Source organism: Coregonus lavaretus (genome assembly GCF_964263955.1).
Source record: "Coregonus lavaretus genome assembly, chromosome: 23".
NCBI lineage: Eukaryota > Metazoa > Chordata > Actinopteri > Salmoniformes > Salmonidae > Coregonus > Coregonus lavaretus.
In genome coordinates this window covers 23,714,081-23,741,714 of record NC_140010.1, presented here as the reverse complement: position 1 = coordinate 23,741,714, position 27,634 = coordinate 23,714,081, and the positions used below count along the sequence as shown (strand labels likewise).

At 42.6% G+C, this 27,634-nt stretch overlaps 1 protein-coding gene across 1 annotated transcript in view; it reads left to right on the top strand.

The window, feature by feature from the left end:
• LOC311099199 (tenascin-R-like) overlaps positions 1–27,634 on the top strand; it is a gene marked incomplete at both ends in the record, with an annotated part of 60,412 nt that overhangs the window by 18,332 nt on the left and 14,446 nt on the right. Inside the window, 11 exons of the mRNA XM_084139879.1 lie at positions 774–1,037; positions 2,254–2,369; positions 4,750–4,900; positions 8,021–8,290; positions 8,732–8,935; positions 10,253–10,342; positions 10,702–10,965; positions 12,479–12,745; positions 18,821–18,940; positions 19,604–19,747; positions 23,182–23,301. Coding sequence (XP_083996005.1) covers positions 774–1,037; positions 2,254–2,369; positions 4,750–4,900; positions 8,021–8,290; positions 8,732–8,935; positions 10,253–10,342; positions 10,702–10,965; positions 12,479–12,745; positions 18,821–18,940; positions 19,604–19,747; positions 23,182–23,301 — 2,010 coding nt within the window. The remainder of the gene's footprint in view (positions 1–773; positions 1,038–2,253; positions 2,370–4,749; positions 4,901–8,020; positions 8,291–8,731; positions 8,936–10,252; positions 10,343–10,701; positions 10,966–12,478; positions 12,746–18,820; positions 18,941–19,603; positions 19,748–23,181; positions 23,302–27,634) is intronic.

Here is a 27,634-nt window from a genome sequence, read left to right as displayed (position 1 = left end):
TTAGAAGGCTTAGTTAAAGTGCTTACTCCCTGTACCCCATATCAATCACTTTGCTACTGGTTCCCTTTTTTGTGTCTTACTTAAGACTGAATCTGGTCCATGCGATAAATCTTCCTAAGTGAATGCCGCAGGACTTTTCCTCACTCCAGGGTCAGTCTCGAGGAGGAGGCAGGCTCGGCTCCATCTGTCGTGTGCGTGTGGAAGTAACTCAAATGCTTCCTCGAGTCCCTCAACGGCTCCCCTAGGAGGGCTTAATGCTCCTCCACCACCACTGAGCCCAATCTACAGAGGAAAGTCCCACACCACTAGCTGGCTTCAGGACAAGATCTGTTACTCACTCTCTCCGATTGAGCTGTAAACTTATCCACTCTTGTTTATTTAGGGTTTCATTTGCATTCTACACTCAAACCCTCTCAGGCTTATGGCCTTGCTCTGTCTCAGTTTCCCCCATGAATATCAATCCCTTCCACGAATCCACTCTCATATACAAGCTTAGTTGTGGTAGTGGCACCACTGGGGTATTTTAAGTTCAAATGAACAGGTCTTGCACTGTTTGTTTCCTCTGCATTTTGAGTCACTTTGAGTGATTTCAACACATATTTGGAAGTCAAGTGCAAATCAGAGTGTGTTGTTTATACAGTACATGTGGGTCAAGTGGGACCTAAGCGAAAATAAGTCAGTCAGTCTTCACCTGCTAGGTGCAATATAATGCATGTTACTGCAAGTTTGCAAGGTTTTGATTTCATACTATGCAAACGGCATTTCATCTACAGTGGCTCCGGATCTGAACCTGCGTGTGCGGGGAGTGACAGAGAATACCATTGACCTGGAGTGGGAGGGGTCGGTGTTGATGACAGACTATCTGGTCACCTACGTGGCCACCAGCGCAGGTGGGGTCCAGCTGGAGATCAGGGTCCCTGGGAACACCACCACCTGCAGTATCCCAGACCTGGAGCCTGGCATCGAGTACAACATCAACGTCTACGCTGTGCTCAACAACGTCATTAGTGTTCCTGCCAATGCTCAGGTGTCAACCTGTGAGTACAACAGGCAGCCATTTTCTATTACTATTTTATTTGGGCCTCATCGTGTCAAGTGGACCTCCGCTTAATTCTTCCACAAGGTCAACTTTTTTCTGCTTAGGTTTCCTTTCAGGTGTCACCTGTGAATACTACAATATACAGACATCCACTTTCTACTAATCACACTTCTTCCTTTACAGGAAAGTGGTCTTAGAAGGTTGAGTGTACCGTCACAGACAGGGGAGGGATTTTTGATTTGATTTGATTTATTAGGATCCCCATTAGCCCACGCCAAGGTCAGAACACTTGAAACTTTTCACACACAAAAGGGACTGCACTATGGATGCTATGAAAAAAACACGCTACTTGCCAGAATTGAAACATGTCACGTAAATTTTACCTACAAACAAATCAACCATTGTTATACTGTATACTCTAGGCACCTTATCCTCACCATTGAAATCTGGGAACTTAGGTTTTCCACAACAACAACGCAAAAACTCACACATACACATACATTCACAGACAAGTTTTGAGGAAAATCCTGTTGGAAGGAGGAGGCCCATCTTTGCCAACAGGATGTGATTAGACTCTTGCCACCTGCTGGGTATAAATGCCAGATTTGCAAATTGCTGCAGGCTCTTAGTTTCCAGTCAACATTTCTCAGACATATGCAAAACTCTCACTCAGGCCCAGAATAGAACATGTTTATACAGTAAACGTTCAATTAGCTGTCACGGATTGATTGGGCCTTCACTACAAAATTACAATTCTCATCAGCAGGCAACACTCCTGGTTCTGAGATTTTCACTAATTTTGAAATGATAAAGTAAATATAGACAGGAGTATGTTCATGCAATTATCCTCCAGGTTGTCTCTCTCTACCTATAATATAATTGTGAAGCTTGCATAGTTAGTTATTTGCATAGTTATTTTATGTTTTCATTAGACTGATATACTGTGTCTGTGTGTTTATAGCTCAAAGCTGACCTAATGAAGAAACATTTTATGTAGGGACCATGTAAACAATTACTGTATTAAACAGTTTGTTCAAAAGTAATGGATGTGCACCTGCTACCTGGCCTGTCGTCCACTATGAAATAAACATGCTTTAGCCACAGGGTGAGGTCCTCTTCCCCCTGCCCCTATGCATGGAGTGCTCTGTAAAAAGGGAGATTTATTGAGTATACAGAAGATGGAGGCCTATAATACAGCTCTCCTTGCCTCCTAGATCTCTCAAATCCAGACGGTTTACTCTTCAAATCCATCACAGAGACGTCCGTGGAGGTGCAGTGGCAACCATTCTACTACTCATTTGATGGCTGGGAAATAAGCTTCATTCCCAAGGTAAGGTTTCACCAACAGAGAGGACAGATGTTTATTCAATACTGGCTACATCACTAAACATTTGAATGAATGAATGTTGTTACAGTGTAGACACATTGTTACATACATTTGTTACATTTAACAGATGCTCTTATCCAGAGTGACTTACAGTAGCAATTAGGGTTAAGTGCCTTGCTCAAGGGCACATCAACAGATTTTTCACCTACTCGGCTCAGGGAATCAAACCAGCAACCTTTCGGTTACTGGCCCAACACTCTCAACCACTAGGCTACCTGCCACCCTATCTCTAGAATCCCCTACCATGCAGATAATATTTCTGCCTAGGGATTTGTGAAAAACTGTTTTGAATTTGAACAAAACAGAAGTTTGTATAAAACATGAATCAACACCATACAAATGTTGACATCTACCTTGCCTACAGTATTGATGAAAGAAAAATGTATTCTAGAACAAAAATAATACAAGTCAAAATGCATATGCAGCTTCCCCATAGAGATGAAAACATTCAGGGTTGGCGATGTTCTGGGAAGAGCAGTGGTACTGTACACAGCAGTATGCTGAACAACAACAACAACAACAACAACAACAACAACAACAACAACAACAACAACAAACAAACTGTACAATAAAACCTGTCATTTTCAACTCAGTCTGGTTACATCTCAGGAGAGTTTCTTTTGAAATACCAAAATTATATTACTATATATATTACTACAACATTATATTGCAACATTATATTACATTTTTGATATGCCCATCCATGGTTAAATTTTTACTCTTGGATGGTTGAAAAAGTGGAACATTTGTGGAGGGGATTGATTTCTTACCCTTCAACTTAAAGTCTACCAAATTAGTTGATGGATTGCCCAAGGCTTATTGACGATTAGGTGGATCAGCAAGCAGGACCCATCTTCAAACCCATAGCCATTTTAGCCACAGGTTCAAAGTTAGGAGAGCTTTCCCTTTAATTCCCTCTATAAACACCAGGTACTCTAATCCTCAGTCCCTCTCTCTATAATTGGCTTTCTCCTTTAGGTGTTCCCGGCTAGGAGGATAGAAGTTTGGCTGGGCTCAAGGACTTAAAGCTGGGGCTTTTAGATGAAAAGCATAAATGCCATGGAAACAAACTCGGGAAAGCTCTTTGGGAGGTGACAGACTATGAATACAAAGCGACATGGGAGTAGTTGGGTCACAGTGCACTTTAATCTACATCATTGGGTGTGAGGCTGCCTACGAGACTCTGCTAGCTAGCTCCTTCCCCATAAGGGGTCTGAGTTCAACCTCAACGTCGTCACTTGGGAAATCATATTAGAAGTCAGAGTCTCAACCCCTCTGGATTTAATCCAAAAGGAAAGATTAACAATAACGTAATGGATGTGAGCATAAAAGTGGCGGCTGGGGACAAACAAGAGCCCACAGTGCCAAAAGCACAAAGAGATGAGGGCTCGCCCACTGAGTTACCCCACACCAACAGCAGTTATCTGATACGAAGTGGCCCTGGAATTAACATATTCACTGTTTTTTACTCAATATTATCATACCAATGTACTTATCAGGATGGTTCACTTCAGTCAGTCAGCCAGTCGGCAGGTAGCCTAGCTGTTTGACCGTTGGGCCAGTAACCGAAAAATCTACACATTACACCGCACCTATCCGGTGTATGTGACAATATAACTTTTTTGTTTTGTTTTTTGTCTGTCAATCAATCAATCACCAACCTGTCAATCAAATATTTTGTATATCACCCTTTTTACAAAGTCATTTAGCATAGAACTCTTAACAAGACCTGGAGCTTAACCACCAAATGAACAACCAACGAAAGCTGAATTTATAATAAAGCCAATCACAATATCATATTTATAGATGCCATAGCTTGGTGCTCGTCAGAGCAGTGAGGATTGAGTTTTATTCAGATCATTCCCCTGCATAAACATCTGTCTGGGGGAGTAGCCCACATGGAACCATGTCCATCAAGAGCAGGTGGGATTGTTTACCTGTGTATGTATATGAGAAGAGCAGGGCCAGATTACCGGACGGGCACGCAGGGCACCTTTTTGGGGGTAGGTTGGGGGCCCCCCTGGAGAATTGGGGGCTCTCAGATAGCATATGTTGCAAAATGTGTAGAATTGCAGTAAATATGATTTGAAACTGCGGTAGTCCGGCCCTGGAGAGGAGCCCAAGTGAAGCCAGAAAGTGTGTCCCAAATTGCACCCTGTTCCCTTTATAGTGCACACATTTTTACCAGAGCCTTATTGACCCTGGTCAAAAGTAATGGACTATATAGGAAATAGGGTTCCATTTGGAAACCATACTATACTGTATATGACAAGAGGAGTCCAAGTGAAGCCAAAGAGTTCTGCCTGTCTGTGTTGTCTGACAGGACAATGATGGAGGGATGACAGCCCAGCTGCCCAGCACCATCACTTCATTCCACCAGACAGGCCTAAGGCCAGGGGAGGAGTACACCGTCAACCTGGTAGCTCTCAGGGACCAGGGCCGCAGCCAGCCCGTATCCGCTACCGTCACCACATGTATGTATGGTTCCGTCGGTAATCCCATAAACCTCACTAAGCCATCATTAGCAAACTAGCAAACATTTGGTTGTTGAAATATCCTTGTTTGAGGGTGTTTGAGGGCGTAGACCTGTGGAAGTCTCATGTGTATGGCATCCATATTAGGAAGTCCCATAGTTTTCAGGCTAAACTCCCTGTCACTGAAAATGAGTTTCTTTGCCTCTCATATGTTGTCTCTATGTGTTCCGGTATCCCCACCCCCTACCCTGTTCTCTCCATGTGATAGTCTTAAGGCTAATCAGTGTAGCTCATAAAAAGACCACTCAAGATGGGGGAACTCACACATACAAATCTCACACACAACACATGCATCACACAGCTGAGACTAATGGGAAATGTCACCTTGACGAATGGCTTGGTCTGCCAGCAATTATGCACTTAATGTAAACTTCACCCAGGAATTCCTCAGATTGACAGTTCCAGACAGTAGGATTAGATTCAATTGAACTTTTCCATAACAATTCAAATGACTAGCTGAGCATTCATAAATTCTTCAACATATCCACCCGCAGATACAGTTGAAGTCGGAAGTTTAAATGCACTTAGGTTGGAGTCATTAAAACTCATTAGTTAACAAACTATAGATTTGGCAAGTCGGTTAGGACATCTACTTTGTGCATGACACAAGTCATTTTTCCAACAATTGTTTACAGACAGATTATTTCACTTATAATTCACTGTATCACAATTCCAGTGGGTCAGAAGTTTACAGACACTAAGTTGACTGTGCCTTTAAACAGCTTGGAAAATTCCAGAAAATTATGTAATGGCTTTTGAAGCTTCTGACAGGCTAATTGACATCATTTGAGTCAATTGGAGGTGTACCTGTGGATGTATTACAAGGCCTACCTTCAAACTCAGTGCCTCTTTGCTTGACATGATGGGAAAATCAAAAGAAATCAGCCAAGACCTCCGAAAAAAAATTGTGCATCCTTGGGAGCAATTTCCAAATGCCTGAAGGTACCACGTTCATCTGTACAAACAATAGTACACAAGTATAAACACCATGGGATCACGCAGCCATCATACCACTCAGGAAGGAAACGCGTTCTGTCTTCTAGAGATGAACGTACTTTTGTGCGAAAAGTGCAAATCAATCTCAGAACAACAGCAAAGGACCTTGTGAAGATGCTGGAGGAAACAGGTACAAAAATATCTATATCCACAGTAAAACAAGTCCTATATCGACATAACCTGAAAGGCCGCTCAGCAAGGAAGAAGCTGCTGCTCCAAAACCGCCATAAAAAAGCCAGACTACGGTTTGCAACTGCACATGGGGACAAAGATCGTACTTTTTGGAGAAATGTCCTCTGGTCTGATGAAACAGAAATAAAACTGTTTGGCCATAATGACCATCGTTATGTTTGGAGGAAAAAGGGGGGCTTGCAAGCACGGGGGTGGCAGCATCATGCTGTGGGGGTGCTTTGCTGCAGGAGGGCCTGGTGCACTTCACAAAATAAATGGCATCATGAGGAAGGAAAATTATGTGGATATATTGAAACAGCATCTCAAGACATCAGTGAGGAAGTAAAAGCTTGGTCGCAAATGGGTCCAATGACCACAAGCATACTTACAAAGTTGTGGCAAAATGGCTTAAGGACAACAAAGTCAATGTATTGGAGTGGCCATCACAAAGCCCTGACCTCAATTCTATAGAAATGTGTGGACAGAACTGAAAAAGAGTGTGCGAGCAAGGAGGCCTACAAACCTGTGTCAGTTACACCAGCTCTGTCAGGAGGAATTGGCCAAAATTCACAAAACTTATTGTGGGAAGCTTGTGGAAGGCTACCCGAAGTAAAAAAAAATGTAAAGGCAATGCTACCAAATACTAATTGAGTGTATGTAAACTTCTGACCCACTGGGAATGTGATGAAAGAAATAAAAGCTGAAATAAATCATTCTCTCTACTATTATTCTGACATTTCACATTCTTGAAATAAAGTGGTCATCCTAACTGACCTAAGACAGGACATTTTTACTAGGATTAAATGTCAGGAATTGTGAAAAACTGAGTTTAAATGTATTTGGCTAAGGTGTTTGTAAACTTCCGACTTCAACTGTACCTCATTGGATAAAGAAAGACACATTTGAAGTCACTTAATTATTTCTGGGCGTAAAGATTTAGCCATCCTTCTTCGAGGAAAGAAAAAAAAAGAAAAGGATATCAAACTTCTGGTGAGGGATTTCATTCTTGGCCAAGAATCTTGAAACCCCTTGTACGATCTTCAAGTAACATGGCATGCTGTCAGGTTTGCTGCAAGAAGAGTTTCGCAGTCAGGTACAGTAGGTGTTCCAGGTGTTAATGTTTGGGTCAGAAGCATGGGAGAGGTTTAGCTTCGTTACAAGGTCTGTTGAAGCAGCAGATGTTCCCTGCTGCAGCCTCAGTGAAAAACAAGTTAATTATAAGGAAAGCCAATTAGCACTCTCTGAGAGACGTGACTAATCAGAGGGCACCACTCTGACATTGTTCCCTCCCAGAATGAAAATGCTATAAAAGTAGTGTACTGTTCAGTAGATTTACACTGCAGCAAATGTTCCTCCACCTCCAATAATGTTTTTTTAATGCTCATATAGCCAACAGCATAATGTGTTTTTCCCAGACGTAATCTAATTATTGTTGGATCCACACAATTGCCATGGAGACAATTTGATTATTGGGTGTATTTTTGGTAGCTATTTCTATAACGCCCCAAGTCTCTTGTTTTGTTTTACATGGTCAGCAATTAATATAATGCATTCACTGCCAACAGCTTCATTTTACATTTCTAAATGTGATTCAAATTTCAAAAAGGCACTCACACATCTGATATATCTTGTTGCAGGTGCATGGGAACAAAGCGATCATTTCAACGAAAGAGAAACCTGCACACTGCTCTTCCTAGTATCATTTTTTTTTTTAAGCTTACGTTTCTAAATGTGCAAAGCAGTGGTTTTTTATTAATTCTGGTGCTGTTTGGTACAAAACTAGTCATGGCTACCTCATGCCGTATTAGTGTGAACTGTACTTATGCTAACTACCCAAATGGGTCTTTAGATCATGAACCCTGTCTCCATATTTATCTTTGCTATCTCCTACAGTGATTGATGGGCCGACTCAGCTGATAGTGCGTGACGTCTCAGACACAGTGGCCTTCGTGGAGTGGACCAATCCCAAGGCTAAGATCGACCAGATAGTACTGCGTTACGGCCTGGTGGGGGGGGGCGGGCCTAAGACCACCTTCCGTCTGCAGCCCACCCTCAGCCAGTACTCCCTGCAGGTGCTGAGGCCAAGTTCGCGTTACGAGGTGTCCATCAGTGGTGTTCGCAAGGGCAATGAGAGTGGAACCATCTCCACAGAATTCAGTACCGGTGAGGACCGTCAAACAACTGGACCATACAACCAGCTGCTTCTAGATCATTGTGCATGCCATGTTTGATGGAATAAGTATATTTCATGTGAACACATACAGCACTGTATACATACCTGTACATCCTTAAAATAAACTGTACTATTTGTTAAGCTCTATACATTTTCAATGTCTTCCATTACGAATACATTAAAAATGCCAAACATGTAGGTCTACTGGCATGCTTTTTAAAGATGTATTCACGGCAGAAACGATACCAGTCATAGCCATCAAAATAAGTGTAGCTTTGAATGTATTATTTTAAATTATATTATTATCTATAATTCTATTCTATTTCTATGGTCATATCATCCTGTTTTACTATCTGACTTACTGATGAAACTGCATGTGGAAACCATGTCCCACTTCTGATGATTGGTCTCAGTGGCCCCAACATTGTCAGTTCTGTTGTTCCTCTCAGAGATCGACGCACCCAAGAACCTGCGGGTGCTGTCCAAGGCCTCCACCACCCTGGAGCTGGAGTGGGACAACAGCGAGGTGGAAGTAGAGGGGTACCAGGTGGTCTACAGCACCCTGGCAGGGGACCGGTACGAGAAGGTCATTGTCCCACGCAATGATGGACCCACCAGCAGAACCACACTCACAGGTGGGGTAACTTTAGTTTATGTTACACCTCTGTTTTTAGGACAACATAATATAATGTGGGGCCTCCGGAGTGGCTCAGCGGTCTAAGGCACTGCATCGCAATGCTGAGGCGCCACTACAGCCTCGGGTTCGATCCCAGGCTGTGTCACAGCCGGTCATGACCGGGAGCCCCAATTGGCCCAGCGTCATCCGAGTTAGGGGAGGGTTTGTCCGGGGGGGATTTCCTTGGCTCATCGTGCTCTAGCGACTCCTTGTGGCGGGCTGGGCGCCTGCAAGCTGACTTTGGTTGTCAGTTGGACGGTGTTTCCTCCGATACATTGGTGCGGTTGGCTTCCGGGTTAAGCGAGCAGTTTGTTAAGAAGCAGCACGGATTGGCAGGTCATGTTTCAGAGGACGCATGACTCTCGACCTTCGCCTCTCCCGAGTCTGTTGGGGAGTTGCAGCGATGAGACAAGATCGTAACTACCAATTGGATATTATGAAAAAAGGGGGTAAAAAAAGAAAGTTGTGTTCATGCTTTACTATAGTGTAATATGATAAGGATGTCTGTTGAATGACTGAGCGAGATTCTAATGTCGTGGATTTTGTTTTAATTTTTATCAAAGTATTGATAGGTTTCCAGACATGAGTTTTCAGATGTCTGTCTTCAGGTGTCTGTCTTCTGTAAAGGGAATATCAGCATAAGGGAACGCCTTGTCTGCGGGATGACAGCTATCAATGCTTTCCTCTCTCCATTTCTGTAACCACTGATGTAATATTGATTTTTACTCTGATTAATTATGCGGTTGAAAAAAGGTTAGCAAAAATCTTAAGAAAACATATTGATGAACGGGGTATTTGGCAAGCCCTTCATTATTAATGCAGTTTTTAATAGGCAGGTCTGTAAGGCTCCATCTGCTTGCTAATTCTTCCTCTTTAATATCATCATACTGTATTGTCCGCCAGGGTATTGCATGGAGAGATTCGTTCACATCACCAGCTAATGTTTAATCATTTTCTGTTCACATACTAATTAAAATCAATAGCTGGCCCGGTATTCTCTATGTGTCTCTCTCCTCGTCCATCTGTCATACTCTCATACACACTCTCTTCCTCCCTCTCTCTATCTCCCTCTCTCTTCCTCCCTCTCTCTCTCTCCCTCTCTCTTCCTCCCTCTCTCTTCCTCCCTCTCTCTCTCTCCCTCTCTCTACCTCCCTCTCTCTCTCTCCCTCTCTCTTCCTCCCTCTGTCTCTCTCTCTCTCTCATCCTCCCTCTCTCTCTCTCCCTCTCTCTTCCTCCCTCTCTCTCTCCCTCTCTCTTCCTCCCTCTCTTCCCACAGACTTGTTGCCAGGTACAGAGTATGGCATTGGCATATCGGCCATGCTTGGCACCAACCAGAGTTCTCCTGCCACAATGAACGCCAGAACTGGTAAGTGAGTTAATCGCCTGGCTCATCTGTGCAAATCAGTGATCTAACACAGAAAATCACAACTACCAGTATCAGTAAACAGAATTTCACCTACATGTTTTGTTTGTTTGAATTTCATTGAAGCATGAAAAAACTGAGTCAAAATACCCATTTACTGTACATACATTTATTTATAGGCTATGCAAATGAATGTAGGTACAGTATGTGTATTTTTGTCTCCTTTTTTTATTAGCTGCACTAAATCAAATTCCTAACAACTTCGGTTGGTATGGCAGTAAAGTATTTAAATAAAAATAGGTTTGTTGGTATGTTCACTGTATGTTGATTATACTTGAACTACTCTTTACTGTGTGTTTCAGGTCTGGATGTTCCCATGGACCTGACTGTGACAGCGTCCACAGACAGCACCATCACCCTGCTGTGGGGGCTGGTCCAGGGGCCTATCGACCACTACATGGTCACCTACACCTCCTCATCTGGGCTGACCATGGAGGTGACTGTCCCCAAGGATGTGACCACCACCACTCTCAATGACCTGGAGCCAGGCACAGAATACACCATCACTGTAGCTGCCCAGAGAGGCAGGCAGCAGAGTACTGCAGCCACCATCGACGCCTTCACAGGTACTGTAACGGTATTGTACCAGGGCCAAGTAACTGACATCACACTGTACTATTATGAATAGCAGAGGTAGAAGTAGTCTAACCATATAAACAGCGTTTACCCCATGAGTTAACAGGTCAAACTGCCATGGTCAGAGGTTATTTTCCCCCTTCTAGGGATTCTATTGGGCTCTGGTCAAAAGTAGTGCACTATGCCATATAGGACGCAGCCTGTACTGTAACTGCACATGTACCAGTTCCAGGAACCTGACAATATATTGTACTATTAGATTAATAAAATATGTAGTCTATTAATAACTCTTTCTTTTCAAATACACTGGTTAAAGGTCAGCTTATTCAGTGAAGCTCCCACATCACTATACCCGAACAGGCAATTATGAGCTGAAAAGTATAAATTATTGCTGTACTAGAGAATAGGCTTTCCTTGCATGCAATGTGGAACTACTGTTAGGAAGATGAATACAGATCAAGCTATTAGGTAGTGTCAATCTTTGATGCAACAATTAATGTAAATCCTTCACAGTAAGCTAACATGCTCATTACATGTGCTTGCTTAGCACAACACTGTCCTTTATCCATTAATCCATCCAACGGAGAAAAAATATTATCTACAGCTTTCTTTCCCCCACTCCATTTATCTTTCCTGTCCCTCTTTCTTTCACACTCATGTACATGTCTACATCAGACAGCAAGCTGTCTTGGTAGTCTTCATCTTTCCACTGCTTGTTGTTTTGACAACACACGTCTTTCAGCGTCTTTTATTGGTGAATTTTTCTAAAACAGCCAAGGCTCGTTGACGGACGTGTTTTCATCCCATCTCTGGTGTAAACATTGACATCCTTCTTTCCCTTTGTGTTCATCATCATTACATTGTCACTGGTCTCCTTCTCTGTGTGTTTTTGTCATCTTCAGCTCTTCACATCCACATCCCGCTCATTACTTTACTGCCAGTCTCACTGAGAGGGAGAGAGACTCCAGAGAGACGTGTCCATTATTAACCAGACATGCTATCCACTGACTGACCGACTCTCCCCTGCCATGCCTGCCTCTGAAACAGCCATCCACTTATTGACTAACTCTCCACTGCCATGCCTGCCTCTGAACCAGCCATCAACTGACTGACTGACTCTCCCCTGCCATGCCTGCCTCTGAACCAGCCATCCACTGACTGACTGACTCTCCCCTGCCATGCCTGCCTCTGAACCAGCCATCTGCTGACAGACTAACTCTCCCCTGCCATGCCTGCCTCTGAACCAGCCATCCACTTACTGACTGACTCTCCCCTGCCATACCTGCTTCTGAACCAGCCATCCGCTGACTGACTAACTCTCCCCTGCCATGCCTGACTCTGAATCAGCCGTCCATTGACTGACTGACTGTCTTTTGCCTGCCTGCCTGCCTCAGAACCCCAGCACCACCAGCCATATTGACAGCAGATGTCCCTTAAATCAAATCAAATCAAAATCAGCCCTTTATGACCATGCAGCTGGTGTCTTTGACCTTTGACTTTCAGGCTTCCGCCCCGTCATTGCGCTCTACTTGTCTGACGTCACGTGGGACTCGGTGACGGTGGCATGGAGCGCCCCGGCTCCACCCGCAGACCTCTACATCCTCAGCTACAGCTCTGAGGACGGCACGGACACCTCCAAAGTCACCCTGGACGGATCCAAGACCCGGTCCTCTGTGGAGGGTCTCCTGCCCTCCACACAGTACACAGTCAGCCTTATCACCATACAGGGAGAGGTGACGTCTGAGGCTGTCACAGTCACGCTCACCACAGGTAGGCTATTTATCTCTGCAAGGGAAAGGGTCGTATTCATTAGTCACCAAATGGAAGAAAACAGACTGAAAACAGACTGAAACAGGGAGACTACCTGTGCCCTATTGCATACAACCCAGAACTACGCTGAAGGTACCCATGGTTCAATATGGGTCATTCAGGGACAACAACAAGGCTAAACAACTACTGACTAATGCAAAACTGCTGCAACGTCGTGTACATTGATTGACCACACTCACCACAGGTTGCATTGATGTCTGAATTTGGCTGACGGTTTGCTGACACAAGACAGTTGCTAACGAAAGACAAATTTTCCATACGTAGACTTTCCTGTACAAACTTCCCGTACTTAGGATACACATCACATTGTACATGCAGTACGTGCTTGGAGTTTGTTGTGGTTCGTTCTGTTTGTCAGCAAGTAATCTAGCTCCCGAAGAGAACACCATCCAGACACTTTTATAGCATGTCTCTTACTCATTAAGATTCTTACACTCACAGCTGCACTACTGCTGAACCACCTTTCATTTCTTTATTAATGCTTCTGTGTGTAATCCTATCTTAATTACCCCTGCTTGAACATGGAGGTGTCGGGAATATTCACCTGTCGCATCAGCAGGCTGTTACTCACAGTCACAGCTGCCAAGTCCAAGGAAAGATGTATTGTCTGAGGAGGACAGGACAACTCTCTAAACACTATGGAGCCACCTGCATACTGCCGTCTGATTACTGCTCTTGTTATTGCGTTGCTATTTTTAGCTTGTTGTTATCAAGCCACGTTATTATATGCAAATTAACCACAGGGTTGGTGGGCATGCTGTGGTGCCTGACTGTCTTTGAAGGTTGAAAGTATTTCTTTATGTTTTCATGTGGCACTTCTTATGGTAAGTCTGAATCAAGTGATGACAACATGTTTACTGTACCATATGTTGTAGTTCAACACATAGGGTGCATCCAAAATGGTACCCTATTCCCTATTGAGTGCACTACTTTTGACCAAGGCCCATAGAACTCTGTTCAAAAGTAGTACACTATATAGGGGATAGGGTGCAATTTGGGACACATTATTAGGTGAATGTAGGTTAGACTTGTACTATAGAAGCAAATCACATTGCTGCATTCTGTCTTCAGTTTGCCCACATTATGTCATATAAATATTGAGTCTAAATTCAGAGCTATTACAGCAGCCTCCATTGCTGAATGGGAAATAATAAAAAATAGGCATACATGAATAATCACAACTTATTTACGCCGCTGTTTCATACTAGCAGAATTTTAATGAAGCTGAAGCCTAACTTATGAATTGTCCTCAATGTTGGTGAATAATATTTGTTATTGTAATGGCAATGGGTTGGTTTTACAAAAAAAATTATGGCTTCAGTCCACAACAATAGAGAGAACCAATACCTCTATCCATCCCCTCCATAATGGATGCCAACCTTATAAGTCGCTTTAATTAAGAGTCTATCGATGCACCCGATCACACCCGTGCATCAATCTAAGTAACATAGTAAAAAAATCCCCATCAAAATCCGTCAGTTTAAGCTAGAGATATCAGGTTTTTGCATGGGCTGCGTCTCAATCCACCAAATCTGCATATGTCAGCGGAGCTACAGCAGTGTTTGTCAGACCATGAGACATCCCGAATATCGGTCTTCTCACTAAAACGTCTGTAGCGTCCAAACGGAAGGGGGAGACTCTCACGAACATGATGGTGTTCTCTGTTTTGCTCTACGACCCCCACAGGTGTCACGGGACTCATCTGAAAGTAACCCATACAAACAAATGAAAGTATGGAGGTAGTTTTGTGCCAACAAAAATAAGGGGTTAAATATGTGAACAAAAAAAACAAAATATTTCCTGAGCTTTCTTATATCTCCTAGATATAGGACAGACACTTCAAAACCTTATTCCTTACGATGTATTTTTTGCCATTTATAAATGTGTTATTCAATGCATTTCTATGGGCTATAGTAGTAAAGGACAAATTCAATATTTTATCAAATAAATTCATGGTAGCACATTCAGAGATCGATTTATAGCCATTAATCCAAAAAATAATTAATAGATTTTGTTTGTCGTAGATGGAGGAGATTAATATGAGATGAAAGGCGAGGTCCTAACGAGTTCGGGAAGCCAACCTATAGCTCTGTGAGACGTTCACAGAGAAGAGGGCAGATGTTTTGATCAAGAGAGATCTTTAGAAAATATGCAAATTGTCTCTCACTAAACATTCAACTATGAATTTTACAGTTATAATGAAGGTGAAATCTTATAGTAGTTTATAATTTGATTATGCTATATTTAGAAAGCATAAAGGTCATTTCAAGCCTTATTCATACAGTTTCGTTGAATAGGAAATACATCATATAAAATATTTCATAGTTTTCATAGTTTTATCATTATTGTACAGTTTACTTGAGCTTGTGTCTGCAAAGGTGACTACATCTCAGCAATATAAAACTATTTTTACCAGAAAGGTGTGATTTTAACCTTTCTTTGAGTGTGCAGCATGACTAGTTATTGTTTGTGGCCCTCTCAATACGTAAAGTGCCTTCGGAAAGTATTTAAACCCCTCGACTTTTTCCACATTTTGTTACGTTACAGTCTTATTCTAAAATGGATTTTTATTTTTTTATTTTTCTCAGCAATCTACACATAATAACCCATAAAGACAAAGCGAAAACAGGTTTTTAGAAATGTTTGCAAATGTATTAAAATTAAAAACAGAAATACCTTATTTACATAAGTATTCAGACTCTTTACTATGAGACTTGAAATTGAGCTCAGGTGCATCCTGTTTCCATTGATCATCCTTGAGATGTTTCTACAACTTGATTGGAGTCCACCTGTGGTACATTCAATTGATTGGACATGATTTGGAAAGGCACACACCTGTCTATATAAGGTCCCACAGTTGACAGTGCATGTCAGAGCAAAAACCAAGCCATGAGGTCGAAGGGATTGTCCATAGAGCTCCAAGACAGGATTGTTTCGAGGCACAGATCTGGGGAAGGGTACCAAAACATTTCTGCAGCATTGAATGTCCCCATAAACCCAGTGGCCTCCATCATTCTTAAATGGAAGAAGTTTGGAACCACCAAGACTCTTCCTAGTGCTGGCCTCCCGGTCAAACTGAGCAATCGGGGAAGAAGGGCCTTGGTCAGGGAGGTGACCAAGAATCCGATGGTCACTCTGACAGAGCTCTAGAGTTCCTCTGTGGAGATGGGAGAACCTTCCAGAAGGACAACCATCTCTGCAGCACTCCAGCAATCAGGCCTTTATGGTAAAGTGGCCAGACGGAAGCCACTCCTCAGTAAAAGGCACATGACAGCCCGTTTGGAGTTTGCCAAAAGGCACCTACAGACTCTCAGACCATGAGAAACAAGTTCTCTGGTCTGATGAAACCAAGATTGAAGTCTTTGGCCTGAATGCCAAACGTCACGTCTGGAGGAAACCTGGCACCATCCCTACCGTGAAGCATGGTGGTGGCAGGATCTTGCTGTGGGGATGTTTTTCAGCGGCAGGGACTGGGAGACTAGTCGGGATGAGGCAAAGATGAAAGGGGCAAAGTACAGAGAGATCCTTGATGAAAACCTGCTCCAGAGCTCTCAGGACCTCAGACTGGGACGAAGGTTCACCTTCCAACAGGTCAATGACCCTAAGCACACAGCCAAGACAACGCAGGAGTGGCTTCGGCACAGGTCTCTGAATGTCCTTGAGTGGCCCAGCCAGAGCCCGGACTTGAACTCGATCGAACATATCTGGAGAGACCTGAAAATAGCAGTGCAGTGACGCTCCCCATCCATCCTGACAGAGCTTGAGAGGATCTGCAGAGAAGAATGAGAGAAACTCCCCAAATACTGGTGTGCCAAGCTTGTAGCGTCATATCCAAGAAGACTCAAGGCTGTATTCCCTGCCAAAGGTGCTTCAACAAAATACTGAGTAAAGGGTCTGAATTCTTATGTAAATGTGATATATCCGTTTATTTTAAATACATTTGCAAACATTTATAAAACCTGTCTTTGCTTTGCCATTATGGGGTATTGTGTGTAGATTGATGAGAAAAAATAAATATTTAATCAATTTTAGAATAAGGCTGTAATGTAACAAAATATGGAAAAAGTCAAGGGGTCTGAATACTTTCCGAATGCACTGTAGATTACATTTTCAATTACATTTAGTTACATTTGACAGGTTAGTAGCCCCCCCCCCCCCCCCCCCTCCACAATGGCTTAGAGTTTTAGAGGTTTACTGTTTGCTCACATTGTCTCTGGTAACCTTTGCTGTCGCAGCAGTAAGAGCTCTGGGCACACAAACCCTTATGGGCAACAACACTCGAACACAATGCAAATATCCATCTCTGTTCTCCTGGCTCTGGCCAGCACAGCATGTTATTTACCTACATATTTGATCATGTACCTGATGTGCAGGATAAACACAGTGCCTCTTACACTATGAGAGGAAAATGTGTTCATGTCCAGAAACGCGCTGGTTTTATCAATGAGGAAGCGTCTTTATATACGCTTCATTTAACTTCCACTGCCCTCCAAAAGTTGCTGAATTTCCTCTTCACCTCAGTTTTCTCCTCAGTTCAACCACCTTAGTTGGAAAGCGAGGTAGCGGCAGTGTTCCCTTGAAACCCTTTCCTTTCATATACGGAAAGCACAGGCTACAAAGTGCTGAAATATATTGAACTCATGGAGCTAGCAGCTTTCGTAAGAAGGTTAAGTTAAATGTCAAGAGCGTCTTGTATGAATGTATAGTGTGTTTCTTAATAGCAAGGACATCTCGTGTTCATTCGTAGGCCTTTCCAGTCACAGCCCGTCTTCCCGTATACAGGTTGAAAATTACTGATTTTGTCATTGATAAGCACCTAAATTGGAATGCAGTGGCTTTACAGTAATATGCTATACATGATGTCAGAGCTCAGGTTCTCCGCTTCACATCGCTGTATCGGTTTTGACTGACAGCCTTGTAAACTTGAGCCCAGCGTGCGACAGGTAGATGCCCCCATCCCTCCCAGCTACTTTTGCACATTTGTTGTTGTCAGAGTGAGGGAAATGCTGTAAATCGAGAGGAGTCGATGTGTTCTGAAAGATAAGATGTTGAGGATTATAATAATTACCGCTTTGATGTCATACAAGCAATTCACACACATGACTCCAAATGTGCACTTTACATTTCCATATTCGAAAACTATGTTTGATCCACAGTTACAAGGATGACATGCGTTATACCCTGTGTTGTCCTTAACAGAATGAGCCTATGTTTGTCATAATGTGAAGAAAAATTGCCGCAGAAAACGCACTTGAATGGAGTCATGACTCCATTCTATGCACACCGAAATTACAATTTGTTTGTTTGAAGTGCCTTTTGAAAGCCTAACACTGTACGATTGTATTTTATAATTTAGCCAGCCATGTTGCCAGTAGAATAAGCTTTCAAATGATGTCCACCTGACCCAGATTGCGATTTATAATGGATTTTTTTTGGATTGTGTAAACAACAACAGTAATTGTGATGGTGGGGATGCAGGGCTGTGTTCCAAACAAAAAAAATACAAGTGTGCTCACTTCAGTTCCTCAATGGCAAAGCTAGGAGAGTACTTGAGTCATAAAAGTGTATTGAAATGACTTAGGAACCATGCACAGCTTGGAGAGGTGTGTGGCCACTTGGAGGCACCAGTTAGACCTCTCACTCAAACCCTTGTAATCGTTTTTTCATATCTTGCACCTTCTCCAAAATGTAAATTAATATTCTTATTATGTTACTGAATGTATCCAGGGTATTTTCAGATTTTGTTATTAACAAATGCTGTGAAAAGTACAGTAAATGTAAAATGCCCATACAGTAAAATCAACAGTGTAATGTTTGGATTCAGTCTTGTGTCAGGTGAACTTTTGTGTCTTCACCTTTGGTCTGATAATTTCCCCATAATCTCCAAAGTGTTCTCTTTCAATCGTTACCATGGTCACGCATATGTTTTTTTTTGTTATTCAATTTGGCCCTATCCATATAGGCCAATTTACACAAGTGTAAGGGGTTAACATGTACTATTATTTTTTGTTGTAGGAATGGACCCACCTAAAGAGATGACTGTGTCATATGTCACTGAAGACTCTGTCATCATATCATGGTTGAGACCTTTTGCCCCCTTTGACTATTACAAGATGTCCTACCAATCCGCAAGAGGTAGGCTAAGACATGTTTTCATTGAAAAGTTACTTAAAGGCCCAGTGAGCCATTTTAATGTTAATATCAAATCATTTCTGGGTAACAATTAAATAACTTACTGGAATAGTTTTCTATTCAATGGTCAAAAAAGAAACAAAGACAGCTTTTTTAGCAAAAAAACTTTTCTCAAGCAATAATTTTGTCAAGACAGTCTGGGAGTGGTCTGAATGGGGTAAGGGAAGGGCGTCAAAGAGGTGCGTTAACCACAGTGTGGATCAATCCACCAGAGCGGAGGGTCTTAATGGGAGGTATATGTAACCTGAATACTAGCTGTTATTGGCAGAATGGTTTGGAACTTGCTTTGTTATTGGTCTATCGCCCACCAGGCAAGCCAAAACTCCATCCATGCAAAACCTGCTGATTAGAAGGTCCTCGGTATATTGTATTTTCAACCAGCAACTATTGGGAAATAAAACTGATAACTATTTCCACACCTTTACAGTGTTAGTTTCATCAGTCGAAAATGTGCATTTTGACTGCACTGGACCAAAACTGTTATTCCAATGTTTGGCATTGAAGGAGACTCATAGTCTCCTACAGGAAAGATAGTATGACGGCAGTAACAGCATGAAATGAGACACAAATATTTGATACAGTATCTTTTTATTTCATTTTCCTCAGGGCGAGTGGACAGCGTAGTGATTGACAATGACGTGACCAACTATACCCTGTCCAACCTCCACCCGGCAACGGAGTATGAGATCAACCTGAACGCCGTGCGGGAAAGCCAGGAAAGCAAGTTCATCACAACCAGTGTCTTCACAGGTCAGTATGATCGCCATAAGGGGCAAACTTCAAAGTAATCCCCATATGTCTGACCTCTGACCCCTTACTATCTCAGCCACAATGCCACAATGCCACTATGCCACTGTCCATTTTTACTGGTCCTAATGTACATTGTACTATATAATTTTTGTCTCCACATTCTACTCCATATCCTACACCAAAATGTAAAATGTAAGTGTTTTGGTACCCCTCACCCCTTACTATCTCAGCCACAATGCAACTATAGAAAGTGACTATATAAAGGGACTTCACAATTCGTAAATGTTTTAGCTCCAAAGGTAAATGCACACATTGTGTACACATTGTATTTACAGAATCTTTGTCTCCACATCCTGCACAATTCTAAAGAACAACCAACACAATTCTGTTTTGTTCGTTAATTTAGCTTGTGTACCAAAATGATAGCTAGAGTTGTTATTATATGTCTGCGCCTAGGGGTCTGAGATGGGGGGACAAAATGTTCTGGAGTCAGACATTGCCTATTTCAAAGATAAATGGAATGTTCTGTCTTTTCAGTGAATTTTATTCCTAGTATCAACCCTGTGGAGCGCTCACATCGCCAGCTGCAAACTGAGAAATGGTGTTCCAACACAGACATACAGACAGTAGAATAACGTCTGGCTACCTGCCTCTCATTGCTGCTGCAGTGGATGTAGCTACTGTTACCCCCTTGACCTTATAATTGGTAGCCTCCCCTATCTGTCTCTGCATTTCCTCTGTCAGTATATCAATCAGTCAGTCAGTCAGATTGACAGACCTCTCAGCATTGATCTGTGTGAGATGTGAGATATATTTCACTGTTAGTGAACCACCAGAGAGAGGTGTGTAGGCTGCAGCAGCTCCTCTGTGTGTGAAGTGAACTCCACTAACCTGGGCTTAACCAGCTCGCAACTGCATGCATAATCCTCAAGCTGATCCTGAAGTTTACCACAGCATACTGATGAGCCAGTTAGAGATTTCTGCTCCAAAACTAGTAGGCTCATAACTAGAGAGAAGAGAGACAGACAGACAGAGAGAGAGAGAGAGAGAGAGAGAGAGAGAGAGAGAGAGAGAGAGAGAGAGAGAGAGAGAGAGAGAGAGAGAGAGAGAGAGAGAGAGAGAGAGAGAGAGAGAGAGACAGATGGATAGAGAGAGAAAGAGAGAGAGAGAGAGAGAAAGAGAAAGAGAAAGATGGATAGAGAGAGAAAGAAAGAGAGAGAGACAGAGAGAGAGATGGATAGAGTGAGAGGTAGAAAGAGCACAATTCAAGTGTCTCTGCTTGTTCTGCTCTCCCCCTTTAAAGCGGAAAAAAGCACTCTGGATTTGACATGCCAACTCTTCTTATAATGAAGCAGGGCCCGAGGTGCTGTTACTGTAATAGCTCCGGAGGATACCCTGGAGAAATAAAATGCCAGAGTGGCATCATTAAATTCAGTTAAAGGTGCAATATGCAGAAATCGCTCCGCCATTTCCTGGTTGCTAAAATTCTAATAGTTTGCCTAATTTTAGTTTATTTGACAAAACAAGCAATGTATAGGGTAGAGAAACATTGTATCATCTAAACCGCCGTGAAATATATTTTCAATAACCAGAAATATTGTATTTTCAGCTGTTTGAACGGGTGTATAAAACCAAAGATAAAAGCAGCAAAAACGAAATGTAAGAATGGAAAGCATAGAAATAGTGCACATAGAACAGATATACCACTTCTTAGAATTGTTTTCAATGAGAATGACAGATCTAATACTCACATTTCTATGTGAATTTGGTCGGGTCACCCAAAAAGTGACATATTGCAGATTTAATGTATTTTTACACTTGAATACAATATAAATGCCTAGTAAGTACACATTTGCTGCTACATAATGCCCCAAATAAACAATAAAAGGAAAACTATCTCAGTTTTCACTACACTCTTAGAAAAAAAGGTGCTATATGGAACCAAAAGGGTTCTTCGACTGTCCCTATACGAGAACCCTTTGAAGAACCCCTTCGGGTTCCAGGTAGAACCCTTTTGGGTTCCATGTAGAACCCTTTCCATAGAGTGTTCTACATGGAATCCAAAAGAGTTCTAACTGGAACCAAAAAGAGTTCTACCTGGAACCAAAAAGGGTTATCCTATGGGGACAGCCGCAGAACCCTTTAGGGAAAAGAATTCTATGAGTGTATAGTATCACAGTGTAAATAAAAACTAGAAAAAAGCACACAATACTGTTTCGTAGTTACAGGGTTTACTTTGCTTATAACTTATTGTCAGAGGAACAGAGGAACACTATAATTCTGCTAACGCAGCAGCTATGATGAACCTCAGGCCATGTTTCACAAAGTGGTGTGAAGGAGCACTTTAGGACAAATGGCAGGGCTCATTAAAACAGGGTCATAGCCCAAAAAATATAATTCAACTGTGGTGTGATTCAGCAAGAGCGAGATAAAACATATTATGGAGAGAGGAGCTCACTCTGCCAAATGGGGCGCAGAGGGTTCTCATCTTCTATATGAGAGAGAGATGAGAATTTGATAAAAGTGCCTCGAAATCCCGATTGTCAGATGAGAAGCTCTACCCCGAACTGGGCTGGCGCCCCACTTGCAGGCCAGAAACACGAACACAGGCAACTTGTTAAGATCCTTGGCACTAAGGGAACGTTTGCGTGCGGTCACTGGAGAGTCCGGCCAGCCAGGTAGTGACCGTTGTCAGGCACTGAGGCGCTAGCTGCAATTCCAAAGGTAATGAGTGTCCACGATTCACTGGACAGGTGTCAACTGTATTGAATGTGTGCTGAAGTCCTTGGATACCCTTCAAGTAACGTTTTTTTTAAACATTGTTAGGTGGTCTGGTTGGGGCACATAGTCAGCCATATCATAACTAGACAGAGATTGATGATTACATTATTACACACTTTGATTGATTAAGTCGTTTCGGCTTATTCAATCTAATCTAATTACATTTTATTTTATTTCAAATTGGCAGCTTTCATTGGATTCAATTAAATATTTTGTGATTAAAGTAATGAGTGTAATTAAACCCATTCTATCCACAGTGTGAGATGTGAGGCAGTGTGATTATAATTCCTAGATATGATCTTAGCCATTTCCATGAGGGTATGGTCTAGGACTATTAACGGTTGCTTTCAGACGTTTGGATGCAAGCTATTTTCTTCTGTATTCTCAAGAAAAATTGTATTAAGCCAAAAATCCATATGAAAAAAAGTTAAAGGTGTATTTCAATTCCTACTTTCTCTCGGTTCTTGCAGTACCATGTGGACTATATACTTCTCTGCAGAAGTATACAGTATTGTCCACATGGGGGTCTGTAATTGGAACATACAGCAGATGGAATTTAGTAAAGTGATGGGGTGGGATCTGTGAACCACTCTGACCCACTTTATTGTATTAATCTCTCCCTTTATCTCTCTCTCTTTCTCACTTTGATACAGCAATGGACATGCCAATGGAACTGACAGCCCTCAACATTACCCCACAAGGAGCTTTATTGCAGTGGAACCCTCCTCTGTCCAGCGTTGACAGCTACGTTGTCACCCTCACCTGCAACCAGGGTAGGTGGACTTATTCTCTCTCACAAACTCTGTATCTCCGCCACAGGGGTGGAGCGTGTGGACCACCCTGAGTCTGTAGGTGGACTGGACCCCTGCCAGGTCGACTCTGATAGAAAGTCTAGCGCTGTGTCCCAAATGGCACCCTATTCCCCATCGGACTCTGGTCAAAAGTAATGCACTATATTGGGAATAGGCTGCCATTTGGGACGCACAACCTAGGACAGCTACTTGGAAATAAGCTCAGATATCAACCTGCTATTCGATGCCGCTTTCATCAATATGGCCACAAATGTTGGTTCTTCAGCAACCTCTTGCCAATGTGCTCTATTGACTCTTTGGTGTGCCCTTTCTCATTTACTAATCCAAACTCATCTAGGCAATAAAATCATGGCAGAAATGGTTTGTTAACCTGTTATTTTTCATCATCAACATAGAACCTATTTCTAAGGATGTAGTAAGCCAATCATTAAACAGCCAATGTATCTAGATTGGTTAAACAAAGTTTAGTCGTGCAAATAAATAAGAAATTGTGAATTTAAGCTAAATTGATTTAACCTCTACGGGATCGGATGTCCCGTATACGGGACGGTTGAGCTAATGTGCGCTAATGTGATTAGCATGACTGTTGTAAGTAACAGCAAACTTTCCAGGACATAGACATGTCTTATATGGGCAGAAAGCTTAAATTCTTGTTAATCTAACTGCACTGTCCAATTTACAGTAGCTATTACAGTGAAAAAAATATCATGCTATTGTTTGAGGAGAGTGCACATTCACCTCTGAAGGTAAATCATGTACTTACATTCAGTAATCTTGCTCTTTTTTTATTTTATTTCACCTTTATTTAACCAGGTAAGCCAGTTGAGAACAGGTTCTCATTTACAACTGCGACCTGGCCAAGATAAAGCAAAGTAGTGCAATAAAAACAACACAGAGTTACATATGGGGTAAAAAAAAACATAAAGTCAGAAATACAACAGAAAATATATATACAGTGTGTGCAAATGTAGCAAGTTATGGAGGTAAGGCAATAAATAGGCTATAGTGCAGAATAATTACAATAGTATTAACACTGGAATGCTAGATGTGCAAGAGATTATGTGCAAATAGAGATACTGGGGTGCAAAATAGCAAAATAAATAACAATATAGGGATGAGGTAGTTGGGTGGGCTAATTTCAGATGGGCTGTGTACAGGTGCAGTGATCGGTAAGGTGCTCTGACAACTGATGCTTAAAGTTATTGAGGGAGATAAGAGTCTCCAGCTTCAGAGATTTTTGCAATTCGTTCCAGTCATTGGCAGCAGAGAACTGGAAGGAATGGCGGCCAAAGGAGGTGTTGGCTTTGGGAATGACCAGTGAGATATACCTGCTGGAGCGCAGACTACGGGTGGGTGCTGCTATGGTGACCAATGAGCTAAGATAAGGCGGGGATTTGCCTAGCAGTGATTTATAGATGGCCTGGAGCCAGTGGGTTTGACGACGAACATGTAGTGAGGACCAGCCAACAAGAGCGTACAGGTCACAGTGGTGGGTAGTGTATGGGGCTTTGGAGACAAAACGGATGGCACTGTGATAGACTACATCCAATTTGCTGAGTAGAGTGTTGGAGGCTATTTTGTAAATGACATCGCCGAAGTCAAGGATCGGTAGGATAGTCAGTTTTACGAGGGCATGTTTGGCAGCATGAGTGAAGGAGGCTTTGTTGCGAAATAGGAAGCCGATTCTAGATTTAACTTTGGATTGGAGATTCTTTATGTGAGTCTGGAAGTTGAGTTTACAGTCTAACCAGACACCTAGATATTTGTAGTTGTCCACATACTCTAGGTCAGACCCGTCGAGAGTGGTGATTCTAGTGATTCTGGGCGGGTGCTAGCAGCGTTCGATTGAAAAGCATGCATTTAGTTTTACTAGTGTTTAAGAGCAGTTGAAGGCTACTGAAGGATTGTTGTATGGCATTGAAGCTCGTTTGGAGGTTTGTTAACACAGTGTCCAATGAAGGGCCAGATGTATACAAAATGGTGTCGTCTGCGTAGAGGTGGATCTGAGAGTCACCAGCAGCAAGAGCGACATCATTGATATACACGGAGAAAAGTGTCGGCCCAAGAATTGAACCCTGTGGCACCCCCATAGAGACTGCCATAGGTCCAGACAACAGGCCCTCCGATTTGACACACTGAACTCTATCTGAGAAGTAGTTGGTGAACCAGGCGAGGCAGTCATTTGAGAAACCAAGGCTATTTAGTCTGCCAATAAGAATGCGGTGGTTGACAGAGTCGAAAGCCTTGGCCAGGTCGATGAAGACGGCTGCACAGTACTGTCTATTATCAATCGCGGTTATAATATCGTTTAGGACCTTGAGCGTGGCTGAAGTGCACCCGTGACCAGCTCGGAAACCGGATTGCATAGCGGAGAAGGTACGGTGGTATTCGAAATGGTCGATGATCTGTTTGTTAACTTGGCTTTCGAATACTTTCGAAAGGCAGGGCAGGATGGATATAGGTCTGTAGCAGTTTGGATCTAGAGTGTCACCCCCTTTGAAGAGGGGGATGACCGCGGCAGCTTTCCAATCTCTGGGGATCTCAGACGTTATGAAAGAGAGGTTGAACAGACTAGTAATAGGGGTTGCGACAATTTCGGCGGCTAGTTTTAGAAAGAAAGGGTCCAGATTGTCTAGCCCAGCTGATTTGTAGGGGTCCAGATTTTGCAGCGCTTTCAAAACATCAGCTGTCTGAATTTGTGTGAAGGAGAAGCGGGGGGGGGGCATGGGCAAGTTGCAGCAGAGGGTGCAGAGTTGGTGGCCGGGTTAGTGGTAGCCAGATGGAAAGCATGGCCAGCTGTAGCAAAATGCTTGTTGAAATTCTCGATTATTGTAGATTTATCGGTGGTGATAGTGTTTCCTAGCCTCAGTGCAGTGGGCAGCTGGGAGGAAGTGCTCTTATTATCCATGGACTTTACAGTGTCCCAAAACATTTTGGAGTTAGTGCTACAGGATGCAAATTTCTGTTTGAAAAAGTTAGCCTTTGCTTTCCTGACTGCTTGTGTATATTGGTTCCTAACTTCCCTGAAAAGTTGCATATCGCGGGGGCTATTTGATGCTAATGCTGTACGCCACAGGATGTTTTTGTGCTGGTCAAGGGCAGTCAAGTCTGAGGAGAACCAGGGGCTATATCGGTTCTTAGTTCTGTATTTTTTGAATGGGGCATGTTTATTTAAGATTGAGAGGAAATTACTTTTAAGGAACAACCAGGCATCCTCTACTGACGGAATGAGATCTATATCCATCCAGGATACCTGGGCCAGGTCAATTAGGAAGGCCTCCTCGCTAAAGTGTTTTAGGGAGCGTTTGACAGTGATGAGGGGTGGTCGTTTGACCGCGGACCCGTTACGGACGCAGGCAATAAGGCAGTGATCGCTGAGATCCTGGTTGAAGACAGCTGAGGTGTATTTAGAGGGTATGTTAGTCAGGATGATATCTATGAGGGTACCCATGTTTACGGATTTAGGGTTGTACCTGGTAGGTTCGTTGATAATTTGCGTGAGGTTGAGGGCATCTAGCTTGGATTGTAGGATGGCTGGGGTATTAAGCATATCCCAATTTAGGTCACCAAGCAGTACAAACTCTGAGGATAAATGGGGGGCAATCAATTCACATATGGTGTCCAGGGCACAGCTGGGGGCTGAGGGGGGTCTGTAGCAAGCGGCAACAGTGAGAGACTTATTTCTGGAAAGGTGGATTTTTAGAAGTAGAAGCTCAAACTGTTTGGGCACAGACCTGGATAGTATGATGGAGCTCTGCAGGCTATCTCTACAGTAGATTGCAACTCCACCCCCTTTGGCAGTTCTATCTAGACGGAAAATGTTATAGTTGGGGATGGAAATTTCAGAATTTTTGGTGGCCTTCCTGAGCCAGGATTCAGACACTGCTCTGATGTGTCATCCTAAGGGTCCCAGAGACAAAATGTAGCATTGTTTTGTTTGATAAAATCAATTTTTATTGTAGGAACTGGTTTCTAAAGTTTGAACCCCTGCTGTCTCTGGCTCCATACCCACCCTGCCCGGCCATCTATATGTGTGAAAGTTAGTGTATAAGCTAATGATCCATCATGTATGACATTCCTGGGAGTGTGTAAACTTACATTTTGTATTGCCATATCATTTTTGTATGTTCTCTATAGTTATGTACTTGAAAATGTATCAATTGACCAATTAGGCACAGTATTGCAATGCTTCACTGGATCAATCTGATACTTTTCACACATGTATATTGCGCCTAAACTGCAATATTATACAGTGAGGGAAAAAAGTATTTGATACCCTGCTGATTTTGTACGT